The sequence below is a fragment of the Chiloscyllium punctatum genome, chromosome 11 (assembly GCF_047496795.1).
Source record: "Chiloscyllium punctatum isolate Juve2018m chromosome 11, sChiPun1.3, whole genome shotgun sequence".
NCBI lineage: Eukaryota > Metazoa > Chordata > Chondrichthyes > Orectolobiformes > Hemiscylliidae > Chiloscyllium > Chiloscyllium punctatum.
In genome coordinates, this window is record NC_092749.1 from 98,243,466 (window position 1) to 98,262,528 (window position 19,063).

The following is a 19,063-nucleotide window of genomic DNA, read 5'->3' on the forward strand; positions in this document are numbered from 1 at the left end:
ACCAGTCCGTGCCAAACGTAATCCCAAACTAAACTAGTCCCACCTGCCTCCTCCTGGCCCATACCCCTCCAAACCTTTCCTATTCATGTACTAATCCAACTGTCTTTTAAATGTTGTAATTGTACCCGCATCCATCACTTCCTCAGGAACTATCCTCTGTGTAAAATTATTTGCCCCTCATGTCTTTTTTAAAACTCTCTCCTCTCACCTTAAAAATGAGCCCTCTAGTCTTGGAATCCCCCCATCCTAACAAAAAGACACCTACCCTTAACTCTATCTCTACCCCTCCTTATTTTATAAACTTATTTTATCAGGTCGCCTCTCAACCTCCTACGCTCCAGTGAAAAACAAAGAGATGGATTGTGCCAGGAAACTGCTAAAGTACCTTTGTAACTGAACCGCAGCAACATCCCTACGATGTTATGCTTCCCCTTCACTTTCTATGAAGTTCTAATTCTATACCATTTATCAAATTAATATACATACCTTCCTTCTGAGAGACTCCAGGCCTGTGAATGGTCTGGGGAGGTTTTGGAATATTTCCACGTTTCTTGTGTGTTGAGATGGTGCTGATTTCTGACATTGTGCTTTGGTCAACAGTAACAAGGGAATGGAACACCTTTACAGTATGAAATGTAAGAATGTGGTACCTCTCTATGACTTGCTCCTGGAGATGTTGGATGCTCACAGAATGCACATGCCAACGGACAAGCCCCAGCCTGCAGGAAACGGAGCCAATCCAGCCAATAGAGGGACCATGCCTTCCTCTTCTTCACTGTCACTAAAGAAGACTGATGCAAGTTTTGACACGTCGAGATAGGTCAGTGGTTGAAACGGCACGCAGTATTAACAGAGGTCCCAGCAGAAAACTACCTACGATCACTTGCAAATGAAGCACATCACTGCAGCGAAATTTATATAGCTTCAGCCTCATCCAAAAGCAACTACCCTGCAACAAAAAAAGCCCTGTATTTTGTGTACTTACTGATTCGGAAAGGGCTTGCTAGTGACGCGGGAACAGCATTGTGTTCCAGCAGTTTTGTAAAGTTGTCTAAACGTTTCGAAGAATTTACTGCAACTCCGAGTGCTTGACGAGAACATGACCATGAGGACCAACATTAAAGGATGGATAATCCTTGGCTTTCCAAAAACCACTTGGCGACAGAATGAGTTAGACCACAGAGCATTCACCTCTGAGCTACCTGAGGTCCAATCTGCTGGTGATGGTTTGGATGGAGAACCAGGATGCAAGGGGGGGGCGGAGGTGAACGGAGTTAATGCACTTATCCTCGTACACATCTGGATCCCATCGGCAGCTGTGCGGGGGAATCGAGGAGAAAATAACCCACTCTGGTGCCAATCTTATGAGCTGGGGCCATACTGCTGGCACAGAGTACAGGGAGCTTTACCCTTCCGTGGAATTCTCTTCACTCCCTCATCTTCAGTTAAAAAAAACAAATCTCACAAACATATTCCCCTTCAACCTGGCATGTGAATTTCCCCATGACTCAACTGACCTTGTGGTCATTCAGTTCCTCTGCCAGTACTGGCGGCCATCTTGGTCCCATTGCTTATTCCATCGTCTTTGTTCATTAATTTGGGTTTATGTTATGCTTGTTAATAATTTGAATAGATTGATTTGTTTTGCATAATTAGGAGTTTGTAATGTGTTCTGGACTAAATGCAGCCAATATTCGACATGCCTCCAGCTAAGTCACAAAATAACTGCTGCATTAAAATCTTGGAACTCCCCCTCCTCTCTGCTCTGAACAGCCACCTTTGGGAGAACCATCACCACATGGACTGCAGCAATTCAACAAGGTCCACCATCACCTTCTCCATGACAACAAGAGATGGCCAATAAAGGCCAACCTTGCTTGTTTGCCCAGAATACATTTTTAAAGTTTCTGGGTGTGGAGAGATGATTAAAACACCGTGATTATGATACCACCCAGCCCTCGATAGCCCATGGCCGCATTCCCTCAAAGGTTTTTGACACTCAATGGGAAGAATCGGAATCGGAACCCTGGGCAGGAATAGGAGGTTCACTTCAGATCAGCGTCCTGTCAAGTTTTAACACATCAGCCCAATATTACATTACCAATGTCGACACTGGCTACTACCTCATGCACTGGTGGTTTGTAGGGAATTCTTTTGCAACACTACTGTTTCCTCTGTATCATTGTTGCATTAATTGTAAGATGCTTATTCTCTACTATGGGTCAACCAACAGCCTTAGATGGAATTTTTTTCCTCATTTGGTGCCTTTTTTTGTACGCTCGTGTCAGATGCTGATTGTTTAGGTGTCATGGTGCTGTTGAGGTGGTGTGTTGACGTTTTACGTTTTGAAATGGAGTTGCGGAAACCCAAAGATTTTACGAATTATTTCTGGGGCAGGATTTGGGCATGCAATGATGATACACCACTGATGCATTTTTGTATGTTGAATCCCCTGGGTCCACCCTTAGGTGCTACTGGAGGGCATGTTGGGAGCAATCAGTGAAATCACCCAAATAGGAACCTTCCAGCTCAACCATTCCTGACTTCAGTTAGAATCACCAGCTCACTCCCCACACCCTTCCTCAGTTCTTTATGCTCCACAAAACTGAATTCATTAGATCCCAGCTTCCACCAGTCAATGGACGAGATGAATTTTCTCTCCTGGGTAAAGTTACAACAGAAAACTTATCCTGACTGTCGGAAATTATGAAGAAGGCATCAGCAACTGGAGCACATGGTGAAGATAATTGATAGAACAGTCAGGGGAGAATAGGTGGAGAGTAGCGGAGTGGGAGTGTACTGACAGAGATCTTTCTTTATATGGCAAGCTGTTAAAATTGTGAGTGGAGAAGGTAGATTCAATAGTAACTTGCACTTGTGCTGAATGGCCTCATGCTGTACTGTATCATCCTTCATATCATCCTCTATTCCTGATGAAGGGCTTTTGCCCAAAACGTCGATTTTCCTGTTCCTCGGATGCTGCCTGACCTGCTGTCTTTTTCCAGCACCACTCTGATCTAAACTCTATCGTCCTTCCTGTTTTCTGGATATATATGTTGTCAATTTCAGAGCAAAAACATAGTTCTTTCTTCAGTGTGTATGATAGATCCATGGATTAGCCTCGTCCTTTCTCGAGTACACAGTGAGTTTGTAAGCAGCAGACAATTTCTCAAGTATAGGTTGTTCTGCTACAACGCGTGTTTCATTAACACAAATTGGCTATAATGTGATTGACGAGTTGGGACACTATTTCTAAAGCGCGAACTTTTAAAGTATGGATTGGTTATAACACAATTCCAGTCCCATTCATTTAAACAGTGCTGCTGTTATGTAATTTTCTTATAACTTGGAATTGCACAAGGACACAACTACCACGTTTTAACAGAACTGACTGTGTAAGTGAGGAGAGGTATGGGGTGGTGGGTTAAGATTTGCTCTTGGTGTTTTTCAATGACCTGTCTTTCTGAAAACTACTTTGAGTGAGAGTCAGACAAGCAACCCTCATGTTTGTAGCTTTCTGATGCAAAGGGTGGAGCTATTTAGATTAATCTTTATTTCCACAAAGCTGTACTGAACATAGAACACAGAACATAGAAAAGTACGGCACAGAATAGGCCCTTTGGCCCACGATGTTGTGCCGAAGGTTAATCCTAATGTAAAACAAAATACGCACCCCTCAACTCACTGCTATCCATGTGCATATCCAGCAGTCACTTAAATGTCCCTAATGACTCTGCTTCCACCACCAACGCTGGCAACGCATTCCATGCATTCACAACTCTCTGCGTAAAGAATCTTCCTCTCTATACCTTTCTCCTAATATCTTAACTACTGCTTCTGAAAGGGTGAGTATCAGACATGGGAGGAGAGAGCTGCAGGTCTCGAAAGTAAAAAACCAGGCTATGGGACATTAAAGCGGCAATACAGGAATCCTTGAGAGTCAAAACCTTTACGAGCAGGATATGTGTGAATTCTTCCACAAGATATTCAGTATCTATGGGTGTGTTTATTGTTAGACAATGACAAATTGACATTATATCAGAAAAACACTTTGGGGTAAATGTCAGATTACATTCTAATAGACAATGAGGCTTCACCAAGAATTGGGGATAGCATTTCAGAATAAATTTATTGCAATCCCATATTTTGTATTGCTAAATTATATTCCTCTTACTCCCCAAAGTACAACCATTTGGCCATGACTTAGTTCTGGGGCATCCAATAAAGCTGCAAATAAATCTGATGACTTTATGGTTATTAAATTTGTTTATACTGCTTTTGTTGTCACAAACTGGGCAACAATGGGATTTTAGAGAAGGAGCCTCCTCATTCCATCCTGCATCTCTCCACACTGTCCACAATCAATACCAAATGAAGCAGACTGCCCTGCTCTCTTTATGCAGCTCTGTTAATCCCAAACTCATCTCACTCATCCCCTTTCTCTCTGCAGTCCATTTTCAAGGACTGAACCCCCCCTGGTGCTCACCTTCCACCCTACCAACCTTCGCATAAACCAAATCATCCGCTGACATTTCCGCCACCTCCAAATGGACTCCACCACCAGGGATATATTTCCCTCCCCTCCCCTTTCCGCATTCCGCACAGACCATTCCCTCCGTGACTACCTAGTCAGGTCCACGCCCCCCAATAACTCACCCTCCCATCCTGGCACCTTCCCCTGCCACCGCAGGAATTGCAAAACCTGCTCCCACATCTTCTCCCTCACCTCCATCTAAAGGAGCCTTCCACATCCATCAAAATTTTACCCGTTGCTCCTGATACGGTCTCTACTACATTGGGGAGACTGGACGCCTCCTAGCAGAGCACTTTAGGGAACATCTCCGGGACACCCGCACCAATCAACCACACCGCCCAATATTTCAACTCTCCCTCCCATTCAGCTGAGGACATGCAGGTCCTGGGCCTACTTCACTGCTGCTCCCTCACCACCCAACGCCTCGAGGAAGAACGCCTCATCTTCCGCCTCGGAACACTTCAACCTCAGGGCATCAATGTGGACTTCACCAGTTTTCTCATTTCCCCTTCCCCCACCTCACCCTAGTTCTAAACTTCCAGCTCAGCACTGTCCCCATGACTTGTCCTACCTGCCTATCTTCCTTTCCACCTATCCACTCCACCCTCCTCTCTGACCTATCACCTTCATCCCCTCCCCCACTCACCTATTGTACTCTATGCTACTTTCTCCCCACCCCCACCCTCCTCTCATTTATCTCTCTACCCTTCAGGCACTCTGCCTCTATATTCCTAATGAAGTGCTTTTGCCCGAAACGTCGATTTGCCTGCTCCTCGGATGCTGCCTGAACTGTTGTGCTTTTCCAGCACCACTCTAATCTAGAATCTGGTTTCCAGAATCTGCAGTCATTGTTTTTACTGAGTCAATTTTCAACCCCGAACTAATCCAACTGTTCCATTCTGTTCAAAGTGCTTTATCAACCCTGAGTGGTTTCTACTGTCCTAATTTCTCGACATGAAGAGCCTTAGTATTCTCTGACCTTCCTTTGACTTGACACTTCTTAACCCTGTTTTTGAATCCCTTTCTAGCCTGAACCCCCTCTATCTCTGTGTTGTCCTCCAACCACACAACCCTCTGAAATATTTACATCAAAGGCCTAATTATGGCCTTTGTGCATTCCTAGCTAGAATCACTCCACCATTGGAAGTCATGCCTTCAGTCACCTAGGCCCTCAGCTCCCGAATTCCCTCCCTGCACCACTGTACCTCACCTTCCTTCATTAAACCCTTCCTAAACTCTCTTGTGATCAAGTATTAGGGCATGTAGCTTAACGTCTCTCAGTCTGGCTTGGTGATGTACTTGTTTCCTAAAACTCCTATGAAGTACCTTGAAGTGTTTCATTATAGTAAATATTAGTCATTGTTTTGGGTCCACCTATTTTCCATTGGGCAGTCCACAGTCCTGGCTGGATGAACTTGGAAGAGCCCTCTTTGGTATTGGTCGGGCTAAGCAGAAACAATGACTCGCGTACTTCTAAATGTTGGGCCCACATTTCCCATAAGTACAGCAAAGAAGGGTACTCTTTACTCACCATCACATTGGCTGCAGTATTTGGGAGCTGCAGCTGTTTACACATCAGTATCATTTCTTTTATCCATGTCAAAATCCCACAGTCAATCAATCCATTCTGGCTAACACTCACACTCGGATTTATTTACTACAAGTGGAACTATACAGAGAACCTGTAAGACACAGTAAGTCACTAATAGGGTGATACTAGGTTAACACGATGCATAAGGGAGTGCAAATTAAGTAGTCTGAAATGTTTTTGATGGTATCCTATGCCCAAATTGTAAATTGAAGATGACCTTGCATTTGTTAGTCCCTTAGATATTTTTTACTCAACTTGTTCAGATGTGATATAACAGACTGCTGAAGAAAGGAGGGCAGTGGCTTCAACCTAGGTCTTCTGGCCCAGAGGTCAGGACATTACCACTTTGCCACAAGACCCCTCCTGTTCATTCCTTGGGTATTTTCTCACCAAACTGGTCAGAGCTTTGATGATGAACCTCTGGGGTAGATGGGACTTGAACCTTTTGTCCTGGAGGGAGGGATACCATCACTGTGTGACAAGACACCCTACCGTTAGTTCCTCGAGGTGGTTGATCTGATGTGAAGTAACTGGGCACCTGAGAGACTCTTTCATTTGATGACTGTACAATTTGTCCCTGATGATCAGGCAGTTAAGACAGTAACCACTTTCAATATCCATCACACAAGGAAGACTTACAGTCTCCAGCTGCCTAATGATTTACCTAATGAACAACAATGACTTCTTTTGGTTGGTTTATACTGGAGTTAACCCATTAAATACCCACCACCATTGATTAACGTCTGTTGAAAGACTTTGTTGGGGTTCACATCACCATTCTGGCTGTGCTGAGCTTCCTTTAAGATCTTTGGCCGAAGACAGCCTTAAAAACACAGTTGCCTTGACTATCTTAAATACCCATAAAACGAATATTTTCCAAAAATGGGATCAAAATGTTGATGCAGTAAATGTATGAAACTCAATGAGGGGTTTCCTTCTATTTTATGTCCCATCCAATTAGCTTCCTGTTGGATGTGACAGGATGGTTGATTTCTGTTCTCTCTTTTGCTTGCCTTGTATTCCCTTTATTGGAATCAATCATAACTGATAAAGCCCAAACTACAATAATTCGATTCCGAGTCGTAGTGAACAAGCACAGTGATGATCATGTTATTTTCCTTTAAGGGTAAATGTTGTCACACCATTAACCATTGGTCACATGCAAGATTGCACATGGCGATGCAACTACCTATTGTAAAGAGCTGAACGGCATTGTCTAATATGTTTTTGTAAATGCATTTGTACATGTAAATTTGTTTGTTTAATTGATAATGTTTCGTTTCAAAACTATAATTGGTGAAGCAAGGTTTATCTCTCCCTGGTCTCAATACTGTGCAGCGTTGAAGCTCAGCTCGAAACAGCAGATTATTTTGAGACAAACTGTCCTGTGGCTCATAAATACAGGCAAAATGAATGTATTTCTGTGGGTTATTGGAGATATATACTTTGTGAACTATAGCAACTTTCAAAGCATTACTTCTCTGTTTCATCAGAGAGATTGCAAATAGTTTTTTTAAAAACTTTTTAGTTTGGACTAATTGATGAAGGGAATTTCATAGGGCTTGACACTATCATCGTTTACATGAAAATTGCAATCTATATATAGCTTTACATCTTAGCACACCATCACCGCATATGCATCACTGAGTATTATTAAAGAGGCAAGAGATAGCAGGTGTTAGATAATTTTAAAGGCACCTGATTAATGTGCCATTTGGCAAATTATGCAGATAGTTATAAATCTACCCCTTGCTGCTATTTTGAATAGAATTAGAGGCAGTGAGCACCAGTGGTTATAGATATGCCCAAATATTTCACAGTCCCATCAGTCTTAACAGCTCATTTGTGTTTGGCCAAATATTTTTTGTGTAGTGACTGCGCTCCCGAAATAGCTAGTTCTGAAATCCAACCAGAGTCTAATCTTCAGGTGTTACATACAAAGTAAGTTAAATCACACCAGTACAATGTGTTCACACGCTGTAATTGAATTCCAGTCATCTTATTGTGCTATCAACGCCACTGGTCTCACCACATTTGAAGAAAAATGTCGACAGTAATGTTTAAGAAAAGCCTGTATGTGTACTGTATCTTTTAAAATATTTAATTGCTAAATACTCTTGGTTCTAGTTTGTTTCAAGTACATAATGCTGTACAGTTCTGATGAGCAGGAACACTTGGATTACAGGTCGGTGGTGACAGTCATCGAAAAGGCACATGTTTTGTCAACCAAGGTATTTTCCTGCATTGTATTTTCTCACAGAGGTAGTCTGAACTATGCAGTGTGGAGGAATACTGATGAACTGTATAGTTAGCTTTTAGTTAAATATGTGATAAACCATTGTTAATTTCAACTTTAAATTCCTTTCCTTTTGCTCACGTGTAGTACAGTTCTGCCTGTGTCCATATATAAGATTGAGATTGAATGTAATGCAAGAACAGAGGATTTTTAGGGAAAAAAATGTACTGTGATTTGTTAATTACTAATTGGTAGCCTGAGCTTACTTCATTGAAATCTTTTTCACAAACACACTCTTCTGTCAGTGCAATGTGCTAGCCGTGACCCCAGAGTTACAGTTTTACAACCAGAGTGTGTATTCTTTTAAAAATTGCATTTGGCTGTTGTATATAAAAAAGTTAAGAACCTGTCACAGTGCATCTTAAGCAGCAAAACAGTGTGTTGCTTATCACTGAAATATAGGTCCCTAAAATGAGTAACCGATAGGCTGGCTGTAAATTGCAACATGCAAACATTTCTGAAGGAGAACAAAATGGTTCTCTGTGATGAGAAACTTGTGGTGCATCCTGGGCACATTGTGAAATGGAAATAATGTCCCCTCCCAAAAAAGAACATGTGGCTGGTTTTCCACATTGCTGCAGACTGCCTGTGATGTGACACAGTGAAGATCCTCTTGAAATTGGAACACCACCATTGCTAATTTCATTTGTTTACACACTGACTGTGACCCAGCCAGCACAGAGTCAGTCCCCTAAACTTAGGAGACACTAAATCTCCTGTTTATGTATTTTTTTTTACCCCCACATTACCGCCTAACTGCAGTAGTGCTTATATTTTCCCCAGCACCCATGTTGTGTGTGTGTGTGTGTATGCAAGTTGCTAATTTCACTGTCAGCCTATTCCCAACCCACCTGAGAATTGTGTGGAATTTATAACAAGACCTTGAATGGCAAATATCTGTTGTTGGGGGCTACAAAGATCTCAGCTCACGCTCCACCTAACGTCATAGTCAGGAGTTTTCTAGCGGGAGAGTAAATTATTCCCAAAATGTACTCAAACAAGAGTGGAATTCTCTTCCTGAAGGAACATGCAACATTCCAGAGGGGGATTGCATTGGTTGACTGCTCATCGGGGAATGTGAATACCAAAGACACCGTGCTCATGTTTCACACCTTCCAATTCATTCTACCTTCTAAGAAGCCTATGTACATTGACGTCTGAACTACCTATTGCAATGCACTACCTAGTAAACTCATTGTGACCCTTCCTCTCCCCACCCACACCGCCCCCCCCCCCCCCACCCCCAGAAGGGTCTGCACTTTGTATCACCATGAAAGTGTTTTGTAACAGACTTCTCTTTCTTTCTTAATATGTTATTGCAGCTGACGCTGTTTGTAATTTGTGTGATTTTTAATTTAGGAAATCCAATGCATGTAGAATGATTTTATTTGCATATTGAATGGGTGAAATAAAGCAGTGAGCTAATGTGCCTGTTACTGTGTGGTACTTCGACGCTCCCAGAACCTGATACGTGGAAGCACGGCTGCGCTGTGCCCTGGAAAGATGCTGGAGGTGTGCATTGACTGAGTGGCTCTCCACCAGCAGGGCTTCGGCACAGATTTAGAGCAATGAAGGGCTGCAGAGATAGCATAAGCAAAACAAGGTGCAGGAAGAGACCATAGCGCCTTTGCAGCCAAGAGGAAATGTCACAATCTTTGCAGGAATGTTTCCCAATACACCTGGGGTGCATCATCCTCTAAGAAATTGCAGATGACAGGGATGCAGTAGCAATGACACTGGTCGAAAAGGCCATTGGGAATTTTTTTTTTAAAAAAAGCACATGGTCTTTAAAAATAAAGACAGAGTGTAGAAAAGCAAAGGCATTTGTCAAAGCTTTATACAAATCACCAATTACATTCCGGCTGGTTCCCACCGATTCTGGGCACTGGATGTTGGAGATATACAAAGTTTTGAGGTTTTTGTTTTGTCCTTGGGGTGAATGTGGAGAGACCATGTCCCCTGCAGGAGAGCTGGTAATCAGAGGTATTTGGCAAAATATCCAGAAGCAATATGAGGAAAATGGTTAAAAAAAACTTAGGAAAGAAGGTGCTAAAGTCTAGAACGCATGACTGAAGGGTGGTGGAAGCAGATTCAGTAATAACTTTCAAATGGGAACTGGGTAAATGTGAAAAGGCACCTTTTACAGTTCAGTGGGAAGAGATCAGAGGAGATGTACGGATTGAATAACTCTCTGTTACTGAGTCAGACAGCACAGAAACAGACCCTTCAGCCCAACTTGTCTATACTGACCAGCTTCACTGAACTGAACTAGTCCCATTTGCCTTCATTTGGCGCAATCCCTCTAAATCTTTCCGGTCCATATACCCATCCAGATGCCTTTTAAATGTTGTAATTGTACCAGCCTCCATCACTTCCTCTGGCAGCTCATTCCATACACACACCACCCTCTGTGTGAAAAAGTTGCCCCTCAGGACCCTTTCAATATTTTCCCTCTCCCTCCTTAAACCAAAGCCCTCCAGTTTTGGACTCCCCCACCCCAGGGAAAAGGCCTGTGCTAGTCACCGTATCTATGCCGCTTGTGATTTTATAAACCTCCTACGTGCCAGTGAAACAAGTCCCAGCCTATTCAGCCTATCCTATTAACTCAAACCTTCCAGTCTCGGTAATATCCATCTAAATCTTTTTTGCATTGTTTCCAGTTTACTAATATCCTTTCTATAGCAGGCGACCAGAATTGTATCCAAGTGTGGCCTGACTAATGTCTTGTACAGCCGTAACATGCCCTCCCAACTCCTATACTCAGTGCTCAGACCCATGAAGATCTATTTACCAGTGACACCACTTTCAAGGAACTATGTATCTGCACTGCTAGGTCTCTCTTCAGCAACACTCCCCAGGGCTATACCATTAACTGTATAAGTCCTGCCCTGGTTTGCCTTTCCAAAATACAGTACACCTCGCATTTATCTAAATTAAACTCCATCTGCCACTCCTTGGCCCACTGGCCCATTTGATCAAGAACCTGTGGTATTCTCAGGAGAACTTTCTTCACTGTCTACTACATCACCAACTTTGGTGTCGTCTACAAACTTACCCCTCCTCTAAATCGTTCATTTAAATGACAAACAACAGTGAACCATGCTTTCCTTTTACACTGTAACTATGATGGGCTATTTCCAATTGCTGGTTCACTTGCTCAAATCGACATGTGATCAGAGGAGGGGGTGACGCACTTGCATTCTCTTCCATGGAAGAGGGGTAGGGAGCAAAGAGGTTACGTTGCATTGAGTTCAGATGCTATGTTGGAACATGCAATAGGTGCAAATCAGTGATGACACAAAGACCAGGATGAAAGAAGTAGGTCCTTTAATGAGAGACCCGGCTTTCTGCTGTACACCAAAAAAGAACCAGCTTTCCATATTCTTACTTGTAGACACACGAGGCTGCTTCTGAATAGAAAAACGCGCTGCGGTTTGACCATGATCGGAACATGCCACAATTAGACGATCACAGCGGTCAACGGGAGTGACACTGTTCAAGAGGCTTCCCTCGTTTTGAATTTCATCACTGGATTCCCTTTGGAATTGCTTCAAACAAGTGTCCCAACCATTGCACAAAGCAAGAGGTTGCGGGAGGATTTATATTTATATATTATGTACACATTCATGCCTCCCTCCACCAAGTAAAATCGAGAAAGGGAAGTATTCGCTCAGTGCAGGTTTCTGAAAAGCAGCTCACAAGGTAAAAATGATCAGCGAGGGTACTAAATGCAAAGGGTTATATTAAACCATAAAATAGCTTTAACAATCTGTACACATATAATCTGTTCAATTTTAGTTTACATCCAATAGTTGTCTCATTGATATCGCCTGAAAGTTTACTTACATCTCAATACTATCCGGCTCAGACTCCCTTCTAGATTTACAACGTTCACACATTCAGAGAGTTAATTTTGAAAGCTCAAACTATACAAGCCCATGCCTAAAGCAAACACTGTAGAAAATAAATGCTCATTAAAAAGTTATTTAAACTGGTATGTTACATGTTTCTCTTTGAATCCTGGATCTGGGAGGGCGGACTGGCTACTTTCAAGCCCATCCTGTGGCTTCAGTTTGACCCAAGTGGTTTCAAAGGACATCGTCCAGAGTAGCCAATGGAGTGGAGAGTTCTAAAAGGAGCCAGACTTGCTTTCCCCCTTTCCATGAGAAACTGTGTCTGGTGATGATTCCATTTCTCAACTCTCTCTCTCTCTCCCATTGGTCATATTGGAGGGGGCCCATTGGTGTACCTCAGCATGGGGTGGAAGGATCGGGCAAAGTTGTTGGATGAGGCACAGCTATAGTCTTCCTCAGTCATTGGCACAAGACAGGCCAGAGCGATCAGCAGCAGCAACAACAACTGCAGAGGTAACGCCGCGCGGAGCACTCGCAGGAGAAAGGACGGCTTCTTCAGGGCTTCCAACTCCTTAGAATGGGAAGAATCTCTTTGGCTTTCTTTGTGGAGCCTGCATTTATAATAACATACATATTAGAAAAAAAATAATTACAGCTCAGACAAACGTCCCCTTTGGAACAAACCCTCTTGCGAGATTCCCAGTCTCACATTTGAAGTCGGAACCTACCCTGCTGCACAGGCTGCTGGGAAAATACAACTACATCCAGACTTCAATCTATTTTTCTACGCAGACCTCCATGCATCATTCTTTCATGGTCCTCCTCGGTATGGAGGGTCAAGGACCCCTTTTGAATAGTTTAACCCTTGCTCCCCACTGAGCTTAAGCTGCTAAGATATATTTTAGTTTTCCGGTTGTCAACGGAATTGCATTCCTTAAACACAACGCTTTCCAAATTACAATGACCATTGAATACCAGCAGCCTAAAGGCAGGGCTGCCAACACTCCTGGACTGTCTGATAATCTTCCGGAATTGAGGATTCATCTCCAGGAGACTGCTGTGATAGAGCCCAACGTAACAAACACGGGTGTTCAATATTTTGTTCTCCTGTTTTCTTTGAATGTTTGAGGCATTCTAGTAGTGTTGTAAATGAGGGGCAAGATTAAAGTCAAGATTAATCCAGTCAATGGACAATAAGAAGGCTGTGCTCTTAAGAGGACGGGCAAATTGTGGTGTGGGATGGTTCAGGTCAGAAGGTCACCTGATGAAACACACCGGCCGAGTGGTCAACGCTATTGATGGACACACAACAGGCCTTCTGGATGGACAGGACGGTGTAGTTTTGGGAGGGGTGCACTTTGGACAAGTGGGAAAAAAGGGGAAATGTGGCTTGGATAGGATGCCCCTGGTTCGCAGCTTGTGGGATCGCTGTGATGGACTGACTACGCTTTCCCTGCTATTAGTTTGATATGTACAATTGGAGGAACAGTGCCAACTAAGAGATACCAGCAGATGTAGAGAGAACTCTCCCCACAATTATACAGCAATTCACAATAGTCTCCATGAAGACAACTAAAGGCACCAGGTCTCTCTGTTTAAGACAGAAAAGAAGAAGTTCACAGTCAGGTACAGTGCCTGACAGTTTGCATCAATGCTCTGGTGAATGCTATAATGTTAGCAATATTACAGAGTTCTTCCCTCCCAGTATGTGTCAGACTCAAAATGAGAGTGCAGTTACTCTATCTCACCTCAAACAGCACAGAAGGGGGCCATTCAGCCCAGACTCTCTATGCCAGCTGTCTGCAGTTTGAGAAACTTTGAACTTTGGTCTATGACTTTGCATGGATGCTTTTGATTGAAATTCAGGAACATCTTTCACATTAATTCCTTAATTCAAATTAACGCAATTACGTAGATGCCCGCAGTAGGCTGGCGCAAAGCAAGTCTCTCAATCGTTCAATGTGGGGAATCCATATTTATCGAGGTAAAAATGAATGGATTCAGTGGGGGAAACAGAGATGCAGATTATTTATTAAATGGAGAGGGGTTGAGAAGTGTTAATTTGCATAGCGTGGCCTTGTTGATGAGTCACTTCAAGTTACCATACAACAATCAAGACCGCAAATTGTTGTCCCTTATTGCTGGGGGACTCAAATACAGGAGTAAATGCAGTTAATGGAAGCCTTGGTTAGACCAGACCTGGAGTACTGTGTGCTGTCTTAGCTCCCTACCCAAGGGAGGATAAACCTGCATAAAGGAAAGGTTCAGGATAGGTGGGACTGTACTCCGAAGAGAGACTGAGCCAAGATTCCCCAGTGAAACATACAGAATTCTTACAGGGTTCCACAACGTAGATATAGAAAGGGTACCTACCCCTGGCTGGGGTTGCCGGGTCTAGAGCAAGGTGCATTTTTTCACTTCAAGGGAGATGGATCTTCGAATCTTCTACCATAGAGAGGTGTACAATTATTGAATATGTACAGACCAGGGATCAGTGGATTTCAAGATATTAAAGACATCAAAGGGACCTGGGTACAGTGTGGGGAAATGGTGTTGAGGTGGAAGATCAGCCATGATGCAGATTATATGGGTCAAATGACTACTCCCAATGGTTCGGAGTATAAATACTGTAGTGTAGGACTGCAGTTTTGTGTGGGAGAAAGTGAGGACTGCAGATGCTGGAGATCAGAGTCAAAGAGTGTGGTGTTGGAAAAGCACAGCAGGTCAGGCAGCATCTGAGGAGCAGAAGAATCAACATTTCGGGCATAAGCCCTTCATCAGTGGTTGTGTGTGCACCAGACTGGGTAAGGGGTAGACAGTTCCCTCCCATGGCGGGCATTAGTGAACCAGGAGGGCTCCTATCCGAAGTTTCTGGGTGCTGGAATTCTTATTTATTTATTGAACTTAATTTCACAGCCAGCTGTGATTGGCAGAAACTTGCACCCTCTGAACTGTCAGTCTTAACCATAAATACCAGCATATCGTGTATAACCTTCACCCCTTCAAAATAAAAATGTCAACCAGTTATTTTGTCACCAAGATAGCATGTTAACTCTGCTCTCTCCTGCACATGGAACAAGCTGGGTCAGTCACTACATCCATACAGAGCAATGGCATTGTGGCTCAGCGGTTCAATTCCACCCTCGGGTGACTGTCTCTGTGGAGTGTGCACATCTTCCTCGTGTCTGCATGAGTTTCCTCCCATTTCCTCTCACAGTCCAAAGGCGTGCGGGTTAGGTGGATTGGCCATGCTAAATTGCTCCACTGTGTTCAGGGTTGTGCCATGGGGAATGCAAGGTTACAGGGTGGGTGTGGCTGGAGTGCTCTTTGGAGGGTTGGAATGGAATCGATGAGCTGAATGGCCTGCTTCCACACTTCAGGGATTGTGATTCAATGGCCATTTATTGGACGACGTGTATTTTTAAAAACAAAAGCAATGCTGCCCCAGATTGCCATAAACAGAACCTCCCTGCGGGACAACTGTCTGGAACATGATGGTTACCCTGCACATTGTGTGGTCAGTGGCTTTGGGACCTTTATCACCTACCAGGGCTCGGCCTGGTCCAAAGACGAGCTTAAAGAATTCAATTAAGGGAAACATCTTGGTTTTCCTCTTTCTTTCCTGTGTCAGGACCAAGAGTATCGATGAAACACTTCAAACAGAATTGGTTGCCTCCCGTTTCACCATTCGGTGCTGCAGGTCGTCTGAACAAGCACCAAATCTCAGGGTCAAAAGCAATTTCTGACAGTCCCGGGCAGCTCCCTGTTCAGATCCCACTGGTTCTAGAGCCACAGAGAAAGCCGTCCTCCATTGCCGAGTTTTCTGAATTGAGTCCATTTCTGACTCTTGCCTTCCGATTTAGGGATTTCCTCTCACCCTCACTCTCGTTCTCTATCTATCATCTCTCACGTTGTTAGGAGTGGCAGATTTGCATTTATGCAGTCTCTTTTGTGAGCTTGTCGGGTCACAATGAAACATTTCAGAGGTGGGAGCCATTGCTGTGATGTAGGAAACCCAGCAGCCAATTTGCACACAGAAAGACCCCAACAATCGGCACCAGGACAGTCACTCGGTACACGATATTTTCAATAATGTTGGCTGAAGGGTCAACGGTTGCCAATTCTCCGGGAGAATTGAGAACACCCCACGGACAAGGTGAGGATCAGAGGGCTACCCTGTGTCCTAGACGATGGTTACCCCCAACCAATGCCACTGAAAAAACAAATTATCGGCTCATTAACACACTGTGGGAACATGCTTTGTTCAAATCGGCTGCTGCATTCTCTGTAAGACGAGTCACCACACAGCCAAAGCACTCCACTGATAACGAAATGCGTTATGGGCTCAGGTTTATAAAAGGCACTATATAAATGCAAATATACCTTTTAGACCATAAAAAATTGGAACAGGAGCAGGCAGGCCATTCGGCCCCTCAAAGCTGCTCTGCTGTTCAGTCGGATCATGGTTGATCCTCACAATCCACTTCCCTGCATTTCCCTGTAACTCTTGATTCCCCGACTGATCGAGAGTCGATTGCAGCCTTAAATATACACAAAGTCTCTGCCCCCACAGCTCACTGTGGCAAGGACTTGCAACGATGAATAACCCTTTTAGACAAGAAATTCCTCCTCATCTCAGTCTTAAGTTGGTGTTCCTTTATCCTGAGACTATGCCCTCTGCTCCTAGACTCTCCCAGGAGGGGAGATATCCTCTCAGCATTGACCCTGTCAAGCCCCTTACGAATCTTATATGTTTCAATGAGATCACCTTTCATTCTTCGAAACTCCAGTGAGTAGTGTCCCAACCTGTTTAGCCTTTGCTCATGATCCTCCCTTATCAAGGGTCATCTGAATGAACTGAACTGTCTCCAAAGAGATGATATTCTCCCTTCAATAAACCGACCAAAACTGCTCACAGGACTCCAGATGTGGTCTCACCAGCACCTGGTACAGTTGCAGTAAGACTTCCTTACTCTTTATATTTTTTAGTGAAAGGTATTTTACAAACTGAGCTGGATGTGATCCCCTCTTGCGACAGCCTTTGGTCTGGCTTCAGACCAGAGTGAGGATGTTCCCGTGCTCCAGCGTGGCATTACAACATGAAGTGTACAAGAGTAGGAGAGATTCCTACTCTGTTGGACTGAACGTTCACGATGTAATCATCATTATCAGACTTACAGCCTCTACGTAAAAGTGCCTGTTTCCACAGTAACACTGAGAGTGAACAGCATTACATCATGAAATAGGTTGGAGGGGCTGAACGGTCTCCGATCACATTAGGAAAAGGTGTACACCGTTCAACTCTTTGTCTCTTTTCAGTTCGGCTCACTGTCATCTCAACATTTCCTTCTTTGGATACACTGGGGTTTCAATTCTGCATTCTAAACATTTGTTTTGAAGAAGTGGGCCTTGAATCTCCACAACACAGGAGGATTGTATTAACTACCTTCTAATCTGAATCTCTTCGGTTCATTGTGATCCACAAGTATAATTACAGAGACCTGGTGGACTTCCACAAGTGATCTGTTGCAAATGTTCACGTAAATAATCCTGTTAAACCTTGCTGCATAACACCAGATTGCTGCTGTAATGACTAGATCTTCCTTTAGAAGGGCAATAAAGCTGAACAGAGGGTGATGAGAACTGCAGAGGTGCTCCAGGATTTATTGTACACATGGTGGCGCCTCTCCCAGTCATTCCAAAAGTCCACTACAGCGCTGAAAAGTCATGGCGCATTAAACAGCATCACACTGTTCCTTTACTAGAGTCCCATTATACATTACCTCAGACTGTCTGAGAAACACTAATAATGGGAGTTAATAAAAGACAACAGGAACAAACAGTACCTCATCACCCACTAACAGGTCGTTTCACTAAAACTAAGCATTTAAAGCAAACATAGCTCCACCTCAGGTAGAAAACGTTTCTCTTTGTCTCAGTTCGACTTACATCACCTTTTAAACAAATCCCAGATTTATTTCGGGGTTTAACTGCACACCGAATGTAAATCATGCACAGAGAAAGTGGCTTGCCAGAAGCAGCAATAACACCCTCTTTGAATATTTTCGTTTAAAAATGCCTCTCTTACCTCCTGCCTGAACAATTCTCACTTCAACCAAAGTCGTGACCTTCCTCAAGCTCCGCACACAAGGCACAATATTCCCAGCGTAATATTTCACAAGATAATGCTGGATTTGTAGAAAATTATTCGCTGAATTTTGGGCTAGGCTGTTATCTCCTCCACAAACATCAGAACCTTTTGAAGTTTCTTTAACTTACAAGTGCTTTGTCAGTGTAAAAAAAAACATGCCCATCCAGAGAAGACTATATTATGGGAATACTCTGTTTTTTTTTCCCCCAAGTTCTCTAACATCTTGATGCTTCATTTAAAACCTCTTTCAAATCCACTGAAACTGAGATATCTTAATTGTAACACTCCTGAAATGTAGCCATTGCTGGAATAGAAGAGATTTCTTAACAAGAATACAATTTGGCTAGCATGATACTTAAAGGGAAAGGTTTGATGGATCACATTACCTTAATAGCAAAGAAGTTTGATTGGGTTATTTCCTAGGCAACATTTAGTTGGTTTGTGATTGAAGTTAATAAATTGACTGGCCATTTTTTTTTATAAACCAATGCCTCATGAGTGGTTTATCAGCAGAGAGTGATCATTATTGGACCCAACATCTGGAAAGGTCCTGAGAAAGGTGAAAACATTGCTCCAGACAGAATCTCCCTCTTTACCCTCATGGAAGATTCACCGAATCAGAGATGATTCCCGTTTA

At 43.3% G+C, this 19,063-nt stretch overlaps 2 protein-coding genes across 21 annotated transcripts in view; one reads left to right on the forward strand and one right to left on the reverse strand.

Moving 5' to 3' along the window:
* Positions 1-9,641, forward strand: part of esr1 (estrogen receptor 1) — a 309,880-nt gene extending 300,239 nt beyond the window's left edge. Inside the window, exon 8 of the mRNA XM_072581368.1 lies at positions 601-9,641. Coding sequence (XP_072437469.1) covers positions 601-820 — 220 coding nt within the window. The 3' untranslated portion in view covers positions 821-9,641. The remainder of the gene's footprint in view (positions 1-600) is intronic.
* A 2,090-nt stretch (positions 9,642-11,731) lies between these two features.
* LOC140483251 (nesprin-1-like) overlaps positions 11,732-19,063 on the reverse strand; it is a 585,321-nt gene continuing 577,989 nt past the window's right edge. For 19 of the 20 annotated variants that reach the window (XM_072581374.1, XM_072581386.1, XM_072581377.1 and 16 more), the window contains one exon: positions 11,732-12,886. In XM_072581374.1, coding sequence (XP_072437475.1) covers positions 12,643-12,886 — 244 coding nt within the window. In that variant the 3' untranslated portion in view covers positions 11,732-12,642. The remainder of the gene's footprint in view (positions 12,887-19,063) is intronic. The other variant, XM_072581381.1, reaches the window with a different exon arrangement.